Source organism: Peromyscus eremicus, chromosome 15, assembly GCF_949786415.1.
Source record: "Peromyscus eremicus chromosome 15, PerEre_H2_v1, whole genome shotgun sequence".
Lineage (NCBI taxonomy): Eukaryota > Metazoa > Chordata > Mammalia > Rodentia > Cricetidae > Peromyscus > Peromyscus eremicus.
In genome coordinates, this window is record NC_081431.1 from 17,582,319 (window position 1) to 17,602,875 (window position 20,557).

The 20,557-nt window shown below is 40.2% G+C and overlaps 1 protein-coding gene across 2 annotated transcripts in view; it reads right to left on the bottom strand.

The window, feature by feature from the left end:
- Catspere (catsper channel auxiliary subunit epsilon) overlaps positions 1-20,557 on the bottom strand; it is a 111,760-nt gene that overhangs the window by 50,379 nt on the left and 40,824 nt on the right. For both annotated transcript variants that reach the window (XM_059280086.1, XM_059280087.1), the window contains exons 6-9: positions 13,164-13,188; positions 12,407-12,484; positions 5,838-5,944; positions 3,241-3,733 (exon numbers count right to left, since the gene is read on the bottom strand). In XM_059280086.1, coding sequence (XP_059136069.1) covers positions 3,241-3,733; positions 5,838-5,944; positions 12,407-12,484; positions 13,164-13,188 — 703 coding nt within the window. The remainder of the gene's footprint in view (positions 1-3,240; positions 3,734-5,837; positions 5,945-12,406; positions 12,485-13,163; positions 13,189-20,557) is intronic.

Sequence of the window (20,557 nt, forward strand, 5' to 3'; positions counted from 1 at the left end):
TAAAGTGAAATGCCATTTCACATCCACTAAGAGTTGAAATGTTGAGAGATCGGATATGCCAAAGTTTGGTTAAGGCAGAACCACTATGAAAACAAATCTGCTATAGGTATTTTGCAATTACTACAGCTTTTAAAATCAATATTGGCATTGATATGTAATAGAAGAATAACCCTACTATGTGGTGATACTTTATTTGTGCTGAAATGTGGTGATAGTTTATTTGTATGTTAATAAATCAAGTTTGCCTGGAGATCAGAGGACATAGAGAGCCAGCCATAAACAGAAGTCAGGTAGTGGTGGCACACGCCCTTAATCCAATCACAGGCAGGCAGAGTCTCCTGTGTTCAAGGACACAGCCAAGCTGGTGACACATGCCTTTAATCCCAGTACCAACTACAGGGACCTGGAGGTCTGTACAGATGGGCAGTGATGAGGAAGTGAGGTGGCTGGGCTAAGAGCCAATGAGAAGGCAGAACAGCAAGGCAGTAAAGGTGCAGGTCAGACAGGAAGAGGTTCTCTTGGGAAGCTACGGCGATGTGGTAAGCTAAGGTTAGTTGGTGGCTATCACTTTGATTTCTATGGCTTTTACTCCTGTATTTGGCTCTGTGTTTCTTATTTAATAAGACTGTTTAGAAATTTGTCTACACTACTATGGCATCCCTTCCTATCCTTTAGCTACTTCTTTAATGTGGAAACAGAAATTTGAGACATTTCTTCTTTTCTAATACAGAGATTTGTCTTCCCAATTTCTATGATCAAAAACTCTAACCAAGCTGGGCGGTGGTGGCGCACGCCTTTAATCCCAGCACTGGGAGGCAGAGGCAGGCAGATCGCTGTGAGTTCGAGGCCAACCTGGTCTACAGAGCGAGTTCCAGGACAGGCTCCAAAGCTACACAGAGAAAGGGAAGTCAAGGCAGGAGCCTAAAGCAGTGTTACATCCACAGTCCAGAGCAGTGGCAGCCACAATGCAGACTTGTGCTCAGCACTCTCTCCACACATAGCACTGTTCATGACTCAAACCTAGGAAATGGTCCTGCCTACTTTTAGGCTTGGCCTTCATCAATTAACAATAAAGATGGTCCCCAAAAGCTAACTTGATAAAGATAATTACTCAATAGACTTTCCTTTTCAGGTCTTATAGGTAAGTGACCCACATAGATATTGTGAATTCAAACTCCTAAGTGACTGTGAGTTGGCTGCCATTTAGGAAATCCAGAGGGAAACACTTAAAAATATTTCTTTTATATTTGCGATTATAATATACATCATTTCCCCCTTTTCTTCTTCCAAATCCTCCCATATCCCCTTCTTGCTCTCTTTCAAATTCATGATCTCTTTTCCATTAATTGTTGTTACATGCATATATTCTTAAATATAACTGTCATTTAAAAAAGTATCCTAGGGTTTAGAACATTTAATTTTTAGATTTATTTATTTTATTATTTCATGTGTATGAATGTTTTACATAGATACATGTCTGTGCACTCATACGCATGCCTGATGCATAAGGAGGTCAAAAGAGGGCACTGGATCCCTTGGGACTGGAGTTACAGATGGTTCTGATCTACCATGTGGGTGCTGGGAATCAAACTCAGGTCCTCTGGGAGAGCAGCCAGTGCTCTTAACTGCTAAGCCAACTCTCCAGCCCCTTCTCTTTCGGTAACAAAAGCTGACATAGGTTTGGATGTGTTAGGATCCCTTTGAAGGTCATTATTTTATGCAAAAAAAAAATTGTTCCAGATTCCCCCCTTTGCTCTGTCCTGCTGTGGGATGTTCTGTGTGGCAAATGTTTTGCTCTGATTGGTTGGTAAATTAAACACTAATTGGCCAGTAGTCAAGCAGGAGGAAGTGTGGGCGGGACAAGGAGGAGAATAAAGCTGGGAAGTGGAAGGCTGAGTCAGAGACACTGCCAGCCGCCATGATGACAAACAGCATGTGAAGATGCCGGTAAGCCACGAGCCACGTGGCAAGGTATAGATTTATAGAAATGGATTAATTTAAGCTGTAAGAACAGTTAGCAAGAAGCCTGGTACTGCCATACAGTTTGTAAGCAATATAAGTCTCTGTGTTTACTTGGTCAGGTCTGAGTGGCAGTGAGACTGGCGGGTGAGAGAGATTTGTCCTGACTGTGGGCCAGGCAGGAAAACTCTAGCTACACTGTCCTAAGGCTTTACCTTCTGGTATCTGAACTCTGACTGTCAGAGGTCAGCCCCAAGGATAGCTAACATGTTGGAATTTGCATCTTACTCTGGGCCAGTCTGTTGGGACAGGTTTTTTCCTCCTAGAATTTCTCTTCCTGTGAGGACATGTGAGGAGGTGGGAGTGGTGGTGTATCCCTTGATTCTTGTCTTCCTAAAGGAATGAATTCAGTCAAGACATAGGCTAGGCAGAGGCTTATGTCCTAAAGCATCAGCATAGATGGTAAAGCTAAGCAGAGCACCCCAAAGAGAGAACGGAGTGGGCTGCCCCAAGATAGGGAGCAGCTTGGTGGCTTCTGTGTTGTGGATTTATAAATTTTGTGTGAGTGTTTCAGAGGTGAGTGTTAGTGCATCCAGGCTCTTTAGGACCTAAGTAGAGAATGTTGTAAGAAAGCCCCGCCCCATCTTTGCTACCAGGAACAGCCCACCCCCTGTCCAGGATTCAAGGCAACTGGAACTGTAGTCACACATCATTTATCCTTCCTGGTCAGCTTGGCTATTTCATACATTTTAATGTTCAACTCATATATTTGTCCTTTACTATAGCATATTTCTTTAGGAGCCCAACAATGTAGCTAAAAGAACACTTACATTTTTTGTGCAGTATTTATGTTTTATAGTGAGAACGCTTTGGTATCTATTGTCTATGATATTGTGGTAATTTGATTAACTTTTGAAGGCACACAGGGTCTTAGGGTCTTTGTCCCCACAGTATGACTGCATTGGTCTGCATGACAGCATACAAGATTTTTTTTTCTTTGTCACCGGGGATGCATCTTTACTGCTAAGAGACCTCAGAAATCTGAGAGATACAGCTGTCTACATCTTTAAATAAAGTAACTGTATCTAGAGCCCCATATGAGCTTGAACATGCTGGATCACATATGGCCTTAAGAGCTATGTGGGGTTAATACTTGGCTGGGAGAGACAATAACCATGCAACAGCTGCTCAGTAGAGCCCCTGATATATTACTGGATATTATAGTAATATGTCTAAATATATGTTGATAACACACATACTCATATATCATCTTTCACTAACCTTTAATAAATATCTGACCGGACACCATCTTCTTCTTTGAATGCCAATAATTTCGGTTTCAGGAACACCTTGACTTGAGTCCAGTTTTTCAAATGTTCTTCTGGTTTTTAGATAGATAGCACCATTGATTAGAAACATAATTCCATTGTTGAATAGAGCCACATCGCTCACATTGCGCCTTTGAGCATTACTCAGGATACCTGGGGGGACTCTGATTCTGGTCCAGGTACGGAAGGAATTATTTGTTTGGAAGGTTTCCGTGTCAGTGAGCAGGACAGCAAACGTAGGGATGCAGGAACTCCAGGTAGACATCAACGGACTCCCCGGTGGCAGCGTGAGTGGTAAATCTCCGGGGGTCTCTGCTATGGTCATCACAGGAAATGTCAGCAGGAAGGCGAGGTTCGCGATGAAGCAATCTTGGAAAGCCACCTTGTTCCCGCGAATCTCCTTCATTAAGTCGTCTGAGGACATTGGCAGGCTGACGACCCAGGTCCTAAGAGATAAAAAAATGAAAAAGAAGAAAAAAAAGAAGAAGAAAAATCATCTCTTCTCTCTCTGATGCATCTCCCGTAGTTTATGCATTTAAAAAATTCTAAGCTTTTATCAACATAGGCTGCCATGGCTCCATTTTTTTATTCTTCACTCTAAAAGAGGAAAATAATCTTGACTTTTGATGTTCTTTCTTCTGCAGTGTGTCTCCCTAACTCCACATAAACAGTCCCATCGCCCTCTTTTTTTTTTTATTAATTTAAATTTATTTTATGTGCATCAGTGTATGCATGTCTGTGTGAGGGTGTCAGTTCCCCTGGAACTGGAGTTACAGACAGTTGTGAGCTGCCATGTGGGTGCTGGGAATTGAACCTGGGTCCTCTGGAAGAGCAGCCAGCGAGTGCTCTTAACCACTGAGCCATCTCTCCAGCCCCATCCCCTTCTTTCTTAACATACAGTTTTACATATCACCTATAGTTTTCTCGTGCGGGAGCTTCCTTAGCTGTGCCTTTCCTTCTTATCTCTGGAGTTAACTATCTCACACTTGTTAATCTCATCAGTGAGTCCTTCTATGGATATTAATGTATAAAGCCGACAATAACAGGTATTATGCAATGGGTGCAGAGACATAGGAAACTTTACATATTGCTGAGGGAGATATGAACAGGGACTATGTAGTTTAGCCATTCCTCAAAAAACCAGTGTGGAAGATACCATATGACTTACAAGTCTCACGCCTTTATATATTACGAGGAGAAACAAAACACATTGTCAACTGAAAATCTGCATACAAACGCTCCCAGCAGCATTATACATAGCATAGCTGAATTAGAAATTAACCAAGATGCTTACTTATCAACTTCAGACTGAGTAAACCATGTATCATGTTGGTGTAATAGTGGCACTGGGTGGGGAAGTGTAAATGTACCGAACACTCTGAATTAGTGTGAACCATAGTTTAAAGCGGTGTATTATATGGCATGTAAGTTATCATTCAACAAAGCTTGTTAAAAATAGGAAAGGGCTGGGCGGTGGTGGTGCACGCCTTTAATCCCAGCACTCGAGGCAGAGGCAGGCAGATCTCTGAGTTACAGGACTCTGCTTAGTCTACATAGTGAGTTCTAGGACAGCCAATGCTACACAAAGAAACCCTGTCTCGAAAAACAAAACAAACAAAAACAGGAAAGGAACATGTTATCATAACCTTTCCACCCTACTGCTCCATCAGAGATGGCCTTCAGTTTGGTTTTATAGGGATGGCTTCCCCTACCTTCCCACTTCCCAAGTGTTATAAAAGCAGGAAGAATTTGAGTTCCAGCTTATTCCTTTGAAGAGCCTCTGAGTAGCACTTATTATTCTACCTATTCATTGCAGATTTCTGCATCTCTGGGAATTTGTCTGTTCTCTCAAATCCCAGTTTGACGGCTCCTGTATACATCACCGCTCCACCCACACTTCGAAGACTCCCTGATTTGGGCACTTAACTTTCAGGAAAGCACTCTCTACTCCCTCTCCTGCAGGCCTGAGTCAAGCATTGTGTTACAGAGTAGCCGGGGTTCACCTCTATGAGAACATCTCTGTTCCCTTGTTGAAGACAGTAACTGTATCCCTTAGTTACAAGCAGCCTGTCTGTGCCTAGGTGCTCAGGAGGTTAAGAAAGCCTGTCTGTACCCTGTAGTGATCTACTACCTTCCATACTTAACAGATGTTGCCTTTCTGGTTAGGATTTGTGGCTAGGAGGGCCGGTGTGTTAGACGATGGGTAAGTTAATGTGCATTGGTGGAGGCGTTGACTGTTGCATCCATCAGACTGCTGGAGCCCACTTTCATGGCTGAGCAGGGAACATTTAGGTACATGATCACCCCTAACGAGGTTTTTAGACTGAAGGTTAGGTTTTTGAACAAATAGTGACTCATCCAAGATTCTGATTGGTATTTTCTTAGTTGCTCTTCAGTTGGAATTATCACAATTTTTTTTTCTGTATCATAAAGGAATTCCTTCCTTGGAAATCACATGTCAGATACATTTTATAAAAGTCCACTAATGTTTTCAAATCTCTTTTAAAGCTTCTGATTATTAAATTAAAGATGAATTAAAAAATTAAATACCCATCTGCAGTTAGGGCATCTGGGACGTAGACTTTCTTCTTCACTAGTGTGTGAATGTAAGGTTGCTGTCCCAGGGTGTTCAACAACTTCGTTAGTATTCTGGAATGCTGAAAAAAAAAAAGATAAAGTTTCTTTTATTATTTTAATAGTCAAAGGTATTTGGAAGTACTTTCCTGTATCTAATGATATATTATATTTGTTCTTTTAGTTAAGATATTATTTATGGCCGGGTGGCGGTGGCTCATGCATTTAATCCCAGCACTTAGGAGGCAGAGGCAGGCAGATCTCTGTGAGTTCGAGGCCACCCTGTTACAGAGCGAGAAAATTAAAGAAATTGATGCTGTCAATAGAAAGGAAAACATCCTTCACCAAAGTGAAAGGTGTACCAAAGGACACTATCAACAAGGTGAAAAGACGAGCTGGGTGTGGTGGCGCACACCTTTGATCCTAGCACTTGGGAGGCAGAGCCAGGCGGATCTCTGCTGCAAGTTGCAGGAAAATGTATGGAATCCAGCTACTATCACAAAAAAAGGACTTTTCAGAAGGTCAAGCCATAGCTTAAGAAGTCTTGGTGATATTTTAGCTTTTGTATATATATTAGCCGGTTCCTGCAATGATTTCCTTGTATGCTATGTATGCTTCCAAGAACTCCAAACAGTGTGTTTTATCTGAAATACCTATCAAGCATGCAAGGCCAAATGATCTCCTGAATTAAGGTAAATTAAGCTCAGACCCTCCTTTCTTATATAGCCTTAGTGGCATTTATTATTTACTTATTTTATCATACAGATTTTTTTTAACATAACAACAAGTTTTAATTCAAAAAGCCCAGGGTTACTTGAAACTAGAAAATATTTTCTCTGTAGAAAATAGTGAAAATGATAACATTTCCCCATAAGCCCTTTTAAGCCAAATAATAGCTAAATTATACATACAAATATTGATTAGATTCTGGAATACAGAAGAAACCTATCTTCATCTGTTCAGAGAGCTATATTTTACTTAAGCTGTATAAATGAGATTCCTATTCATCTTCCCCTTCACTGATTTATGGCAGACATTTTTTCTATAGGCTAATCCATAATCTAAAAAGATTTTAGCCTCCCCTCCTGGAAGTACAGCCAGCATATTCTTTCATCAGCTTGATACAGTACAGATTCTTATCTTAATAGTGAAATGTTTCACTAAAGCTTGCCCAGTGATTGGGCAAAACCAAAACTTATTATAAGCCACAGTCATCCTAGGGTCCTCCTTGCTAGGTAGCCTCCCTGGATCTGTGGGTTGCAGTCTGATTGTCCTTTGCTTTATATCTAGTATCCACCTATGAGTGAGTACATACCATGTTTGTTCTTCTGAATCTGGGTTACCTCACTCAGGATGATATTTTCTAGTTCCATCCATTTGCCTGCAAATTTCATGTTGTCATTGTTTTTCTCTGCTGAGTAGTATTCCATTGTGTATGTATACCACATTTTCTTAATCCATTCTTCAGTTGAGGGGCATCTAGGTTGTTTCCAGGTTCTGGCTATTACAAATAATGCTGCTATGAACATAGTTGAGCATGTATCTTTGTGGTATGATTGAGCATTCCTTGGGTATGTCTTGAGGTAGATCATTTCCCAATTTTCTGAGAAACTGCCATACTGATTTCCACAGTGGATGTACAAGTTTGCACTCTGACCAACAGTGGAGGAGTGTTCCCCTTGCTCTACAACCTCTCCAACATAGACTGTCATTAGTGTTTTTGATCATAGCCATTCTGACAGATGTAAGGTGGTATCTCAGAGTCATTTTGATTTGCATTTCTCTGATTACTAAGGATGTTGAGCATTTCCTTACATGTCTTTCAGCCATTTGAGATTCTTCTTTTGAGAATTCTCTGTTTAGCTCTTCAGCCCATTTTTTAAAATTGGATTGTTCAGTATTTTGATGTCTAGTTTTTTGAGTTCTTTATGTATACTTTGGACATCAGCCCTCTGTCAGATGTGGGGTTGGTGAAGATCTTTTCACATTCTGTAGGCTGTCTTTTTGTCTTATTGACCGTGTCTTTTGCCCTACAAAAGCTTCTCGGTTTCAAGAGGTCCCATTTATTGATGGTTGCTCTCAGTGTCTGTGCTACTGGTGTTATATTTAGGAAGTGATCTCCTGTGCCAATGTGTTCAAGAGTACTTCCTACTTTCTCTTCTATCAGGTTCAGTGTAACTGGATTTATGTTGAGGTCTTTGATCCACTTGGACATGAGTTTGGGGCATGGTGATAGATATGGATCTATTTGCAATCTTGTACATGTTGACATCCAGTTATGCCAGCACCATTTGTTGAAGATACTTTCTTTTTTCCATTGTATAGTTGTGGCTTTGTCAAAAATCAGGTTTGTTTACTCCGTCTATGATGATTGAGAGTTTTGCTGGGTATAATAGTCTGGGTTGGCATCTGTGGCCTCTTAGTGTCTGCATAACATTTGTCCAGGACCTTCTAGCTTTCACAGTCTCTACTGGGAAGTCTGGTGTTATTCTGATGGGTCTGCCTTTGTATGTTACTTGGCCCTTTTCCTTTGCAGCTCTTAATATTTTTTCTTTGTTCTGTATGTGTTTAGTGTTTTGATTATTATGTGGCAAGGGGACTTTTTTTTTTTTTTTTTTTTTTTAAGATTCTGCCTATTTGGTGTTCTGTAAGCTTCTTGTATTTTCATAGGTAGGGAAAGTTTTCTTCTATGATTTTGTTGAATATATTTTCTGCATCTTTAAGTTGGTATTTTTCTTCTTCTATCCCTGTTATTCTTAGGTTTGGTCTTTTTGTTTTGTTTTTTGTTTTTGTTTTTTCAAGACAGGGTTTCTCTGTGTAGTGTTGGAGCCTGTCCTGGATCTTGCTCTATAGACCAGGCTGGCCTTGAACTCACAGAGATCAGTCTGCCTCTGCCTCCCAAGTGCTGGGATTAAAGGCGTGTGCCACCACCACCTGGCAGTTTTGGTCTTTTTATGGTGTCCCAAATTTCTGGACATTTTGTGTTACTTTTTTGGCTTTAGTGTTTTCTTTGACTGACGAATCTATTTTCTCTGTTGTGTCTTCAACGTCAGAGATTCTCTGTTCCATCTCTTGCATTCTGTTGGTTATGCTTGCATCTGTAGTTCCTGTTCGTTTAGTCAGATCTTCTATTTCCAGCATTCCCTCAGTTTGTGTCTTCTTTATTGTCTCAATTTCAATTTTCAAATCTTGAACTGTTTCCTTCATCTGTTTAATTGCTTTTTCTTGGCTTTCTTTGATTTCTTCTTCCATTTCTTTAAGGGAATTTTTCATTTCCTCTTTAAAGGAGTTTTTCATTTCTCTCTAAGGGCCTCTATCATTTTCTTAAAGTCATTTTTAGGATTGATTTCTTCTGCTTCTTCTGCGTTTGTATGCTCAGGTCTCACAGGTGTAGAATCACTAGGTTCTGATGGTGTCATATAGGTCTTTATGTTGTTGCCTGTATTTTTTGCACTGGGGTCTACTCATCTCTTCCTCTACTCAGTGCAGACGGTGTCTGTGTCTGAAGGTGCCTCTCTTGTTCCAATTGATAGTCTTGGTCCACTGGGAGTTCTTTGTCGAATCAGTGCTGTTGGGCTCTGTTTCTCCGGGAGCAGCTTAGTCAAACACTAGTTGTCACCTGCTGTATCTCCCATGGCCCTTGGCATTCCCCACATTTTTCCCTCCCTACCCCTGCTCCCACCCCCCAATTCCCTCCTCTTCTATCTCCATCCAGGAAAGGGCAGGTCTCCCTTGAGTACCGATAAAACATGGCATGTCAAGTCGCAGTAAGACTAAGCACCTCCCCATGTATTAAGGCCAGGCAAAGCAACCCTGTAGGAGGAGTAAGGTCCAAAATGCCAGCAAAAGAGTCGGAGACAGCTGTTGTTCCTGTTGTTAGGAGTCCCACAAGAGGACCAAGCTACACAACTGTAACATATATGCAGAGTGTCTAGGTCAGTCCCATGCAGGCTCCCTGGTTGTCTGTTCAGTCTCTGCGAGCCCCTATAAGTCCAGATTAGTTGATTGTGTGAGTCTTCCTGTGGTGTCCTTGACCCCTCTGGCTCCTACACTCCTTTCTCCTCAAAAGAAAGCATTTAGCTGGGGCTTGCTTACAGTTTCAGAGGCTTAGTCCATTATCGTCACAGCAGGAGCATAGCAGGATGCAGGCAGACATGGTGCTGGAGAAGGAGCTGAGAGTTCTATGTCCAGATTCACAGGCAGCAGGAAGAGAGAGCCCTGGGCCTAGCTTGGGCTTTTGAAAACTCAAAGCTCACCTCCAGTGACACACTTCCTCTAACAAGGCCACACCTGCTCCAACAAGGCCACACCTCCTAATCTTTCTCACGTTGTGCCACTCCCTGATAACTAAGCATTCAAATATATGAACCTATGAGGATCATTCTTATTCAAACCACCACAACCACCAAATTATCAGTGCACACTCTTACAAGCAGATCTTGATTCCTAATACAGTCTACAAGATGGTCTTGGAACACCTTAGAATGCCAGAACGTAGAAAAAAGAAGGGTTAAAATCAGACCAAATGGAACCAATGGTAGGAATATGTCAAAAGGGATACATAAGTCTAATGAATGGGTCCCAGTAAATAGGCAGTGTTGTGTTATAACCCAAGACCATGGGTTGTAACATGGAATAAGTACATAAGTCTGTACTGATATAAAAAAAAAGCACTGAGCAAATGAATGAGTAACACATAAGTCTTCCACACAGAAAAAAATTATAAAAAAATTATGTAAACTTCTGCTTTAAGAAAGTGGAGTGTGAACCCAAGAAATGGCTCAGAGGATAAAGGCGTGTGCCACCAAACCTGATGACCCAAGTTCAATCCCTAGGATACACATGGTAGGAGAACTGCCTTCTGGTCTCCACATGTGTGCTCTTGCCACACACATTGCCAGGGTACACTGTTAGTCTAGACCCTTAGCACAGCCTGATGGCAAAAGCTCCGGACCTTGGTGGCATTTCTCCTTGAGAGGTCTAACTCCAGCCTCACTATGAGAAAAAGCTCAGATAAATAGCAGCTTATTGACATGCTGCACAATACCTGACTAGGAATCTTCAAAATTGTCAAGGTCACAAAAAGCATCTAGGTATTATTACAACCAAGGAGCACCTAAGAGGAACCTGGGCAACCAAATGTGAAGCGTTACCCTGATGGAAATTGGGAACAGAAAAAGGGAGTGTTGGGGAAAGACCAATAGGGACTTCAGTCAATAACATTGTAGCAATATTTCATAAATTGTGATCAATATACAAGTATAAGAATAATAGGAGGAACTATCTTTGCAATAATTGTATAAATATAAAACCATCTTAAAATAAAAACTTTATTTAACAAATGAATGGAAGGTAAGAATATGTGAGCCTTGTATTAAAAACTCTCAAAAAGCTTCATATGAAGTGCTTATATTTCAATATTTATATTTTAATATTTCTATTTTGTTAAAAACAAAAGGAAACAAGAATATTTATTCCACACTAGTTTTCTATTTTAATATGATACTGTGCTCAATTAGAACACAAATGTGAACACATTTTTAAATAGTAGGAAGCTGTAAACGTGAAATAGGAGGTTTGTTAAACAACCAAATGAAATGTCTACCACTGATGTGAATAGGCCAACGAATGGGTTTAGACAGAATTAGAAAGAGTTAATGACCAATGACCTGGTGCCAGTCAAAACCACCTCTGACGGCTGCTGACAGGGCTCAGTCGGTTGTGGTAAAAACCTGGCAACCTGAGTTCAACCCTTGGAATCCAAATAAAGGTGGAAGGACTGGTTCCACAAAGCTGTCTTATGGCCTCTACACACATGCCCTGGCATGTCCCCAGTCCCAAAACATCTTATGCAAGCATACACATCCCCCCACCACCACCACACAGTTCCTTACCCATTAAGATAGCGACAGGCTCATGAGAGAGTAATAGCCTATACTGATTTTCCTCAGTATGTTTAGTTGTAACAGAATACAAAATTTAAGTCTCCAGGGGGCTGGAGAGATGGCTCAGCAGTTTCTTAACTAGCTGCTCTTCCAGAGGTCCTGAGTTCAATTCCCAGCAACCACATGGTGGCTCACAACCATCCGTAATGAGATCTGACGCCCTCTTCTGGCCTGCAGACATACATACAGACAGAACACTGTATACGTAATAAATAAACAAGTCTTAAAAAAAAAAATTTAAGTCTCCAAAGCAGTAAATTTGTAACAAACAGAAGGAAGTGCTGACACATTTGCTGTGTTACACCTTAGCTGTGTTCTTAAGGCATGACTACAATAGAGATATCCACAGGACATCCTTAAGGCACAGGAATGACCCATCTCTTTCCCCCATGAGAAGAACGCTGGACAGAGAGGTTTACAATCATAGACCAAGTGCCAGTTCAAGACACTTATAAGGACTAAGCTGAACAAGGCACCGTAATGGTGTTTTAAACTGACTTCAGGAAGCTTAGACTCCTATCCATTGATTATAGCTTACACCTGATCCTCAAAAGAGACAGGCAGCCTGTGTGATCTGATCTAAGATGGTATTGTACTTACTTGTGAAGGTCTTGTTGCGGTCCACTGCAACTCTTCTTTGCTGGAACTTTCTGGATCGTATACCCATATAGTGACAGTCTATAAAAGAAAACATGAGAGGCATAAATCTGGCTCAGTAGGTTATTTAAAAAAAAAAAAGGACACCACATTGTCACTTTCCAGCTGCTACACAGCAGTTTCAGTGGTAGACCTTCCACAGCACTAAGGGAGAGCTCCTTCCTTCTCCCTCCTTTGACGGCACCCCTCAGAGAGATGAAGAATTGCATTTTGATGTAGTTTGACTCTGTGTTTGTCTTGTGAGAAAATGTCTCTCACAAGTGTTCAAGAGTCTCTCCCTGTGTTCAAGGTCCATGTTCAATTTCCCTTGCCCATTTTTCCTCGTGCTACATTATAGTCATAAAATATATTAACATGTATTTTATGAAAAATCATTATTTTACCAAATAAGAAAAACCAAGAAAAGGTCTGCTAATAGTTTCAAATTTTCTTTAGTGTTTCAACAGAAGACACTTGAATAATCCGCTCTGTTTCTGCTATTTAATGGAAGAATATTGGGGAAAAGATCCACCTTATGTAAATATATGGTTGAACTTCCCTGACTAGGCCTCCTGGCAAACCAAGGGTCTTCAAAACATACTTTGAGCACTGCTGCTCCATGGGAAATTTATGGCAAAAGTACCTTGGGAAATTCCTCATCTGGAAACATAAATGATAAGATAATGACATGTGGTGGATATACAAAATTGACAAAAGTTACCTGGGTTAAATTTTCATAAACGTCTCTGTTGGGAGAAAAAAGAAATACATTTTAATAAACATCATGAAAGCATTAGTTAGAATGCTATATTTTCAATACACATGTGTGTTTGTTTTTACACATACATTTTTATTTATTTACTTTTCATTAGCTTAGATCTTTTAGGGGTACACCACCACATGGATTCTGTGTCCAATGGCCTTTGCAGGAAGGTTGCTTAAGAATTTGGCACAAACCATGCCACTGTTTCTATACCTGAGTGTCCTTTCCCCAGATCACAAGAAACAGCACAATGTTTCTTGTGTGTGTGTGTATGTGTGTGTGTGTGTGTGTGTGTATATATATATATATACATAAACAACCTTGCACCACAGCCTTCCAGACAGATTTGCCTTTTAGAAGTCTTTTTCCCAGCAGGCTTCCACAGGTGTCAAGATGGTGGAAAGAACAATATACATGTCTCTAAACCTTTGGATATTCTTTTTACATTTTGTTACATTAAATATAAAGAATTCGATGTTAAATATAAAACAAAATGAAATAAACCCTAGATATATCTGCTTATTTACCAAGGGATCTCTTACCCATTTGTCATCACAGAAGGCTGAGATGCTTAGGTCTTAAATACATATTATTGAATTAAAAAAAAAAAAAAAAAAAAAGCGGGCTGGAGAGATGGCTCAGAGGTTAAGAGCACTGCTTGTTCTTCCAAAGGTCCTGAGTTCAATTCCCAGCAACCACATGGTGGCTCACAACCATCTGTAATGAGATCTGGTGCCCTCTTCTGGCCTGCAGGGATATGTGCAGACAGAACACTGTATACATAATAAATAAATAAAAATTAAAAAAAAAAAAAAAAAAAAAAGCTAGTCTGAAAGGCTACATACTATATAATTCCACTACATGTCATTCTAGAAAATGAAAAACTATAGGAAGAGGTAATAAAAAAAAAAAAAAAGTATGATTGCTAGGGGCCAGGTAGGAGAGAAGTGTAGCTAGAGTTTTCCTGCCTGGCCCACAGTCAGGACAAATCTTTGTCACCTGCCAGTCCCACAGCCGCTCAGACCCAACCAAGTAAACACAGAGACTTATATTGCTTACAAACTGTATGGCCCTGGCAAGCTTCTTGCTAACTGTTCTAATAGATTAAATTAATCCATTTCCATAAATCTATACCTTGCCACGTGGCTCGTGGCTTACTGGCATCTTCACATGCTGTTTGTCATCGTGGCGGCTGGCAGTGTCTCTGACTCAGCCTTCCACTTCCCAGCTTTATTCTCCTCCTTGTCCCGCCTATACTTCCTCCTGCCTGGCCACTGGCCAATCAGTGATTTATTTATTGACCAATCAGCAACACATTTGACATACAGACCATCCCACAGCAGAGAAGAATGGACATGTAGAACACAGGTATTTTAGGATAGTGAATATACTATGTATGATCCCAAGATGAGAGGCCCACCGTTATGCCTTTGTGCATTTGTCTATGCTCAGAAAACGCATACCAGCAGTGACTGACTGGTAAAGGAAGCTTGTGACTTCTGGTGCTAAAGCACTGATGTAGGTTTATCAGTTAAAATAAATATGCCAAGGCCGGGCGGTGGTGGCACATCCTTTAATCCCAGCACTTGGGAGGCAGAGGCAGACGGATCTCTGTGAGTTCGAGGCCCATCTGGTCTATAGACTGAGTTCCAGGACAGCTGGGCAGAGAAACCCTGTCTTGAAAAACCAAAACAATAAAAATGAAATAAATATGCCACTCTGGGGAGCCATATTGATAATGCAGTAGGTATGCATAACAGCAGAAGGCAGATAACTCAATAGGAACGTCTTTCTAAGTTCCTCTCAGTTTTACTATGAATTTCAAACTGCTCTAAAAAAATTTACTCTTAAAAAAATCTGAAATTGAATTCAATACAACTGCAAGATCTACTAAGAAAATGTAATTTTAGAGCTGGACATGGTAGCACATACCTTTAATTCCAGCACTTGGGAGGCAGAGCAGGTGGATCTCGCTGAGTTTGAAGCCAGTTTGGTCTACATAGAGAATTCCAGGACAGCCAGAGCTACATAGTGAGACCTCATCTCGAAAAATAAAAAGTAATTTTAATTTTTGACTATTTACAATATGAACAAGATGCAAAGTAAGTAGGAAAAATTAATAAAATATTCACACACTTTTGTGAAAAATTAACAAAATTTTGACATATAAAAATGACCAAAATGATGGGGTTGGGGATTTAGCTCAGTGGTAGAGCACTTGCCTAGCAAGCACAAGGCCCTGGGTTCGGTCCTCAGCTCCAAAAAAAAAAAAAAAAAAATGACCAAAATGAATGGAATGTTGTATATTATTTTTGAGTGGAAATATTCCTAAATAAATGAAAATATTAAAATATGATAAATTGTGTTGTGGGTTAATCTTTTTGTACACTGTGAAGAGGTCTTTTTTCCAAGGCACCTTCTGATTGGTTTGATAAAGAGCCGAATGTCCAATACCTAGGCAGGAAGAGGTTAGGTGGGACTTCTGGGCAGAGAGAGGAGAGGAGATGAATCGAGGCATGGGAGAGATGCCAGAGGATACGGAAAGGAAACAGGAGGTGCAAGATGAAAGAAAGGTAAAAAGCCATGAGTCATGGAGATTAATATAAATGAGTTAATTTAAGTTATAAGAGCTAGTGGGATAAGCCTAAGCTATAGGCCACGCTTTCATAATTAATAATGTTTCCATGTCATTTTTTTGTTTTGTTTAGTTTTTTGTTTTTTTGAGACAGGGTTTCTCTGTGTAGTTTTGGTGCCTGTCCTGGATCTCACTCTGTAGACCAGGCTGGCCTTGAACTCAGAGATCTGCCTGGCTGTGCCTCCCGAGTGCTGGGATTAAAGATGTGTGCCACCACCGCCCGGCTTCCATGAAAATCCATCTACAAAACTACAGTACAAACCCTGGGTCAAGATGTAGTTGAGTGGTATAGCATTTGTCTACCAAGTATAAATCCCTGGCTCAATCCCCAGAGCCACAGAAATTAAGTAAAATAAATAAAAATAAAATCTCAACAAGGGATTTTGTAGAATTTTACATGTTATTCCAAAATTTTATGGGGAGGAAAACAAGGTTGAATGTAGCGAGAGCCAGGTACAGCATCACCGGTCTATAATTCTGCCATCCAGGAGGCAAAGCAGGAGTGTAGTTGGCTTTTTTTCTCCCCTCTTTGGGGGCCCTCCACCCAGCTACCAAATAAATACTCGGAGACTTATTCTTACTTATGAATGCCCAGCCTTAGCTTGGTTTGTTTCTAGCCAGCTTTTCTAACTTAAATTATCCCATCTCTCTTTAACTATGTTTTTCCTCTGGGCTTTTTACCTTTCTTCATTCTCTATGTCTTTCTTTCCTTCTTACTCCATGGCTGGCTATGTGGACGGGTGGCTGGCCCTTACAGTCCTCCTCTCCTCCTTTTCTCACTCCTCTCTCTTTCCCCAAGCCTAGACTTCTCCTCTTAGTTATTTTCTATGCATGTCAGCCCTGCCTATCCTTTCTCCTGCCTAGCTACTGGCTGTTCAGCTCTTTATTAGACCAATTATGTGTTTTAGGTAGGCAAAGTAACACAGCTTTACAGAGTTAAACAAATACAATATAAAAGAATGCCACACATCTTTGCTTCATTAAATGAATATTCCACAGCATAAACAAATGTAACACATCTTAAACTAATAGTCTACAACACAGGAGAATCATGTGTTGAAAGCCACCCTGTACTACATACCAAGACCTTGTCTCTAAAAACTCATGGCTGCAGCTCTCTAGGCCTGGGGGCACAGCCTGTGCCCCTCCCCCACCACAGCCCCAGTAACCAGGCAGCAGTACCTCCCCCGCAACCCCTACCAACCATCTCCTGCAGCATCAGGGACCACTGGGTGCCACAGGCCCCACCTGTACCCATTGGAACAAGAGCCCCAGCAACCAGGCAGCAGCATCCTCCTCCCCTACCAACTATCCCCTGTGGAATCAGTGACCACTGGAGCCACAGGCCCCACCTGCACTGATTGGAGGAATAGATGGGTAAACAGCAGTGTAAGAATACATTCAATAACATAAAGAGCAATATGGCACCACTAGAAACTAGTGGTTCTATAACAGCAAGACCTGAACACCCCAATGCAGAGGAAGCAGAAGAAAATGACCTTAAAAATAACTTTGTGAAGATGATAGAGGCCCTTAAAGAGGAAATGAAAAATTCCCTTAAAGAAATGGAGGAAAAGAAAAAATGTTGGAAGAAATCAATAAATCCCTTAAAGAAAGACAAGAAAAAAACAATTGAACAGGTGATGGAAACAGTTCAAGACTTGAAAATTGAACTAGAGGTAATAAAGAAAACGCAAAATGAGGGAATAGGAACTACAGATGCAAGCATAACCAACAGAATACAAGAGATGGAAGAGAGAAACTCAGGAATTGAAGATACAATAGAGGAAATAGATTCATTAGTCAAAGAAAATGTCAAATACAACAAATTCTTAACAAAAAACATCCAGGAAATCTGGGACACCATGAAAAGACTAAACCAAACCTAAGATAGGGATTAAAGAAGGAGAAGAATTCCAGCTCAAAGGCACAGAAAATATGTTCAACAAAATCATCGAAGAAAACTTTCCCAACCTAAAAAAAGACATGCCTATGAAGGTACAAGAAGCTTACAGAACACCAAATAGATTCGACCAAAAAAAAAAAAAAAGTCCCCTTACCACATGATAATCAAAACACTAAACATACAGAATAAAGAAAGAAGGAGCATGGGCTGGAGAGATGGCTCAGAGGTTAAGAGTACTGACTGCTCTTCTAGAGGTCCTGAGTTCAATTCCCAGCAACCACATGATGGCTCACAATCATCCGTAATGAGATCTGGTGCCCTCTTCTGGCCTGCAGGTGTATATGCATACAGAACGCTGTATATATAATAAATAAATAAATCTTTAAAAAAAAAAAAAAAGAAAGAAAGAAGGAGCTGCAAAGGAAAAAAGCCAAGTAACATATAAAGGCAGACCTATCAAAATTACACCCGACTTATCAATGGAGACTCTGAAAGCCAAAAGGTCCTGGACAGACATTCACAGACAGTAAGAGACTATGGATGCCGACCCAGACTACTATACCCAGCAAAGCTTTCAATCACCATAGACAGAGAAAACAAGATATTCCGTGATAAAACCAGATTTATCCATAAGTCCAGTCCTACAGAAAGTACAAGAAGGAAAACTCCAACCCAAGGAAATTAGCTGCACCCATGAAAACACAGGCAATAGATAACCTCATATCAGCTAATCCCAAAGAAGAAGAACACACACACACACACACACACACACACACACACACACACACTACCATCACCACCACCAAAACAAAAAATAACAAGAATTAGCAATCACTGGTCATTAATATCTCTTAATATCAGTGGACTCAATTTACCTATAAAAAGACACAGGCAAACAGAATGGGTATGAAAACAGGATCCATCATTCTGCTACATACAAGAAACACACTTCAACCTCAAAGACAGACATTTCCTCAGAGTAAAGGGTTGGGAAAAGATTTTCCAATCAAATGGACCTAAGAAACAAGCTGGTGTAGCTATCCTAATATCTAACAAAATAGACTTCAAACTAAAATTAATCAAAAGAGATAGAAAAGGACATATCATATTCATCACAGGAAAAATACATTAAGATGAAGTCTCAATTCTGAATACCTATGCCCCAAATACAAGGGCACCCACATTTGTAAAAGAAACATTACTAAAGCTGAAATCACATACCAAACCTCACACAATAATAGTGGGAGACTTCAGCCCCCCACTCTCACCAACGGACAGGTCTGCTAGACAGAAACTTAACGGAGAAGTAAGGGAACTAACAGATGTTATGATTCAGACGGACTTAACAGAAATCTATAGAACATTTCACCCAAACACAAAATAATATACCTTCTTCTCAGTATCTCATGGAATCTTCTCTAAAATTGACAACATACTTGGTCACAAAGCAAATCTCAACAGATACAAAAAAATTGGACTAACCTCCTGTATCTTATCAGATCCCCATGGCTTAAAGTTAGAATACAGCAATAACACAAATTACAGAAAGTCTACAATCTCATGGAAACTGAACAATGCTCAGATGAATCACCACTGGGTCAAGGAAGAAATGAATAAAGAAATTAAAGATTTCCTACAATTCAATGAAAATGAAGGCACAACATACCCAAACTTATGGGACACTATGAAAGCAGTGCTAAGAGGAAAGTTCATAGCACTAAGTGCCTACATAAAGAATCTGGAGAAATTTTACACTAGTGACTTAACAGCACACCTGAAAGCTCAAAAACAAAAAAAAGCAAACTCACCCAGGAAGAGTAGATGACAGGAAACAATCAAATTGAGGGCTGAAATCAATAAAATAGAAACAAAGAGAACAATACAAAGATTCAATGAAACAAAGAGTTGGTTCTCAAGAAAATCAACAAGATAGACAAACCCTTATCCAAACTAACCAAAAGACAGAGAGAGAGAGAGAGCGCATCCAAATTAACAAAACTAGAAATAAAAAAGGGGGACATAACAACAGACAATGAGGAAATCCAGAGAATCATTAGGTCATACTTCAAAAACCTGTAATCCACAATATTGAAAAATCTAAAAGAAATGGACAATTTTCTTGATAGGTACCACTTATCAAAATTAAGTCAAGACCAGATAAACAACTTAGACCTATGACCCCCAAGGAAATAGAAACAGTCATTAAAAGTCTCCCAACCAAAAAGAGCCCAGGGACAGATGGTTTCAGGACAGAATTCTATCAGAATTTCAAAGAAGAGCTAATACCAATACTCCTCAAATTGTTCCACACAATAGAAACAGAAGGAACATTTCCCAACTCTTTTTATGAGGCCACAGTTACCCTGATACCCAAACCACACAAAGATGCAACAAAGAAAGAGAATTACAGACCAATCTCCCTCATGAACATCAACGCAAAAATACTCAATAAAATACCAGCAAACCAAATCTAAGAACACATAAAAAAATCATCCACCATGAGTAGGCTTCATTCCAGAGATGCAGGGATGGTTCACCATACGAAAATCTGTCAATGAGATCCACCATGTAAACAAACTGAAAAAAAAAAACCCTACAAGATCATTTCATTGAAAAAGCATCCAACACCCCTTCATGATAAAGGTCTTGGAGAGATCAGGGATATAAGAACATACTGAAACATAATAAAGGCAATATACAGCAAGCGGACAGCCAATATCAAACTAAATGGAGAGAAACTCAAAACAATTCCACTAAAATCAGGAATAAGACAAGGCTTTCAAGGCTGTCTATTCTCTCCATATCTATCCA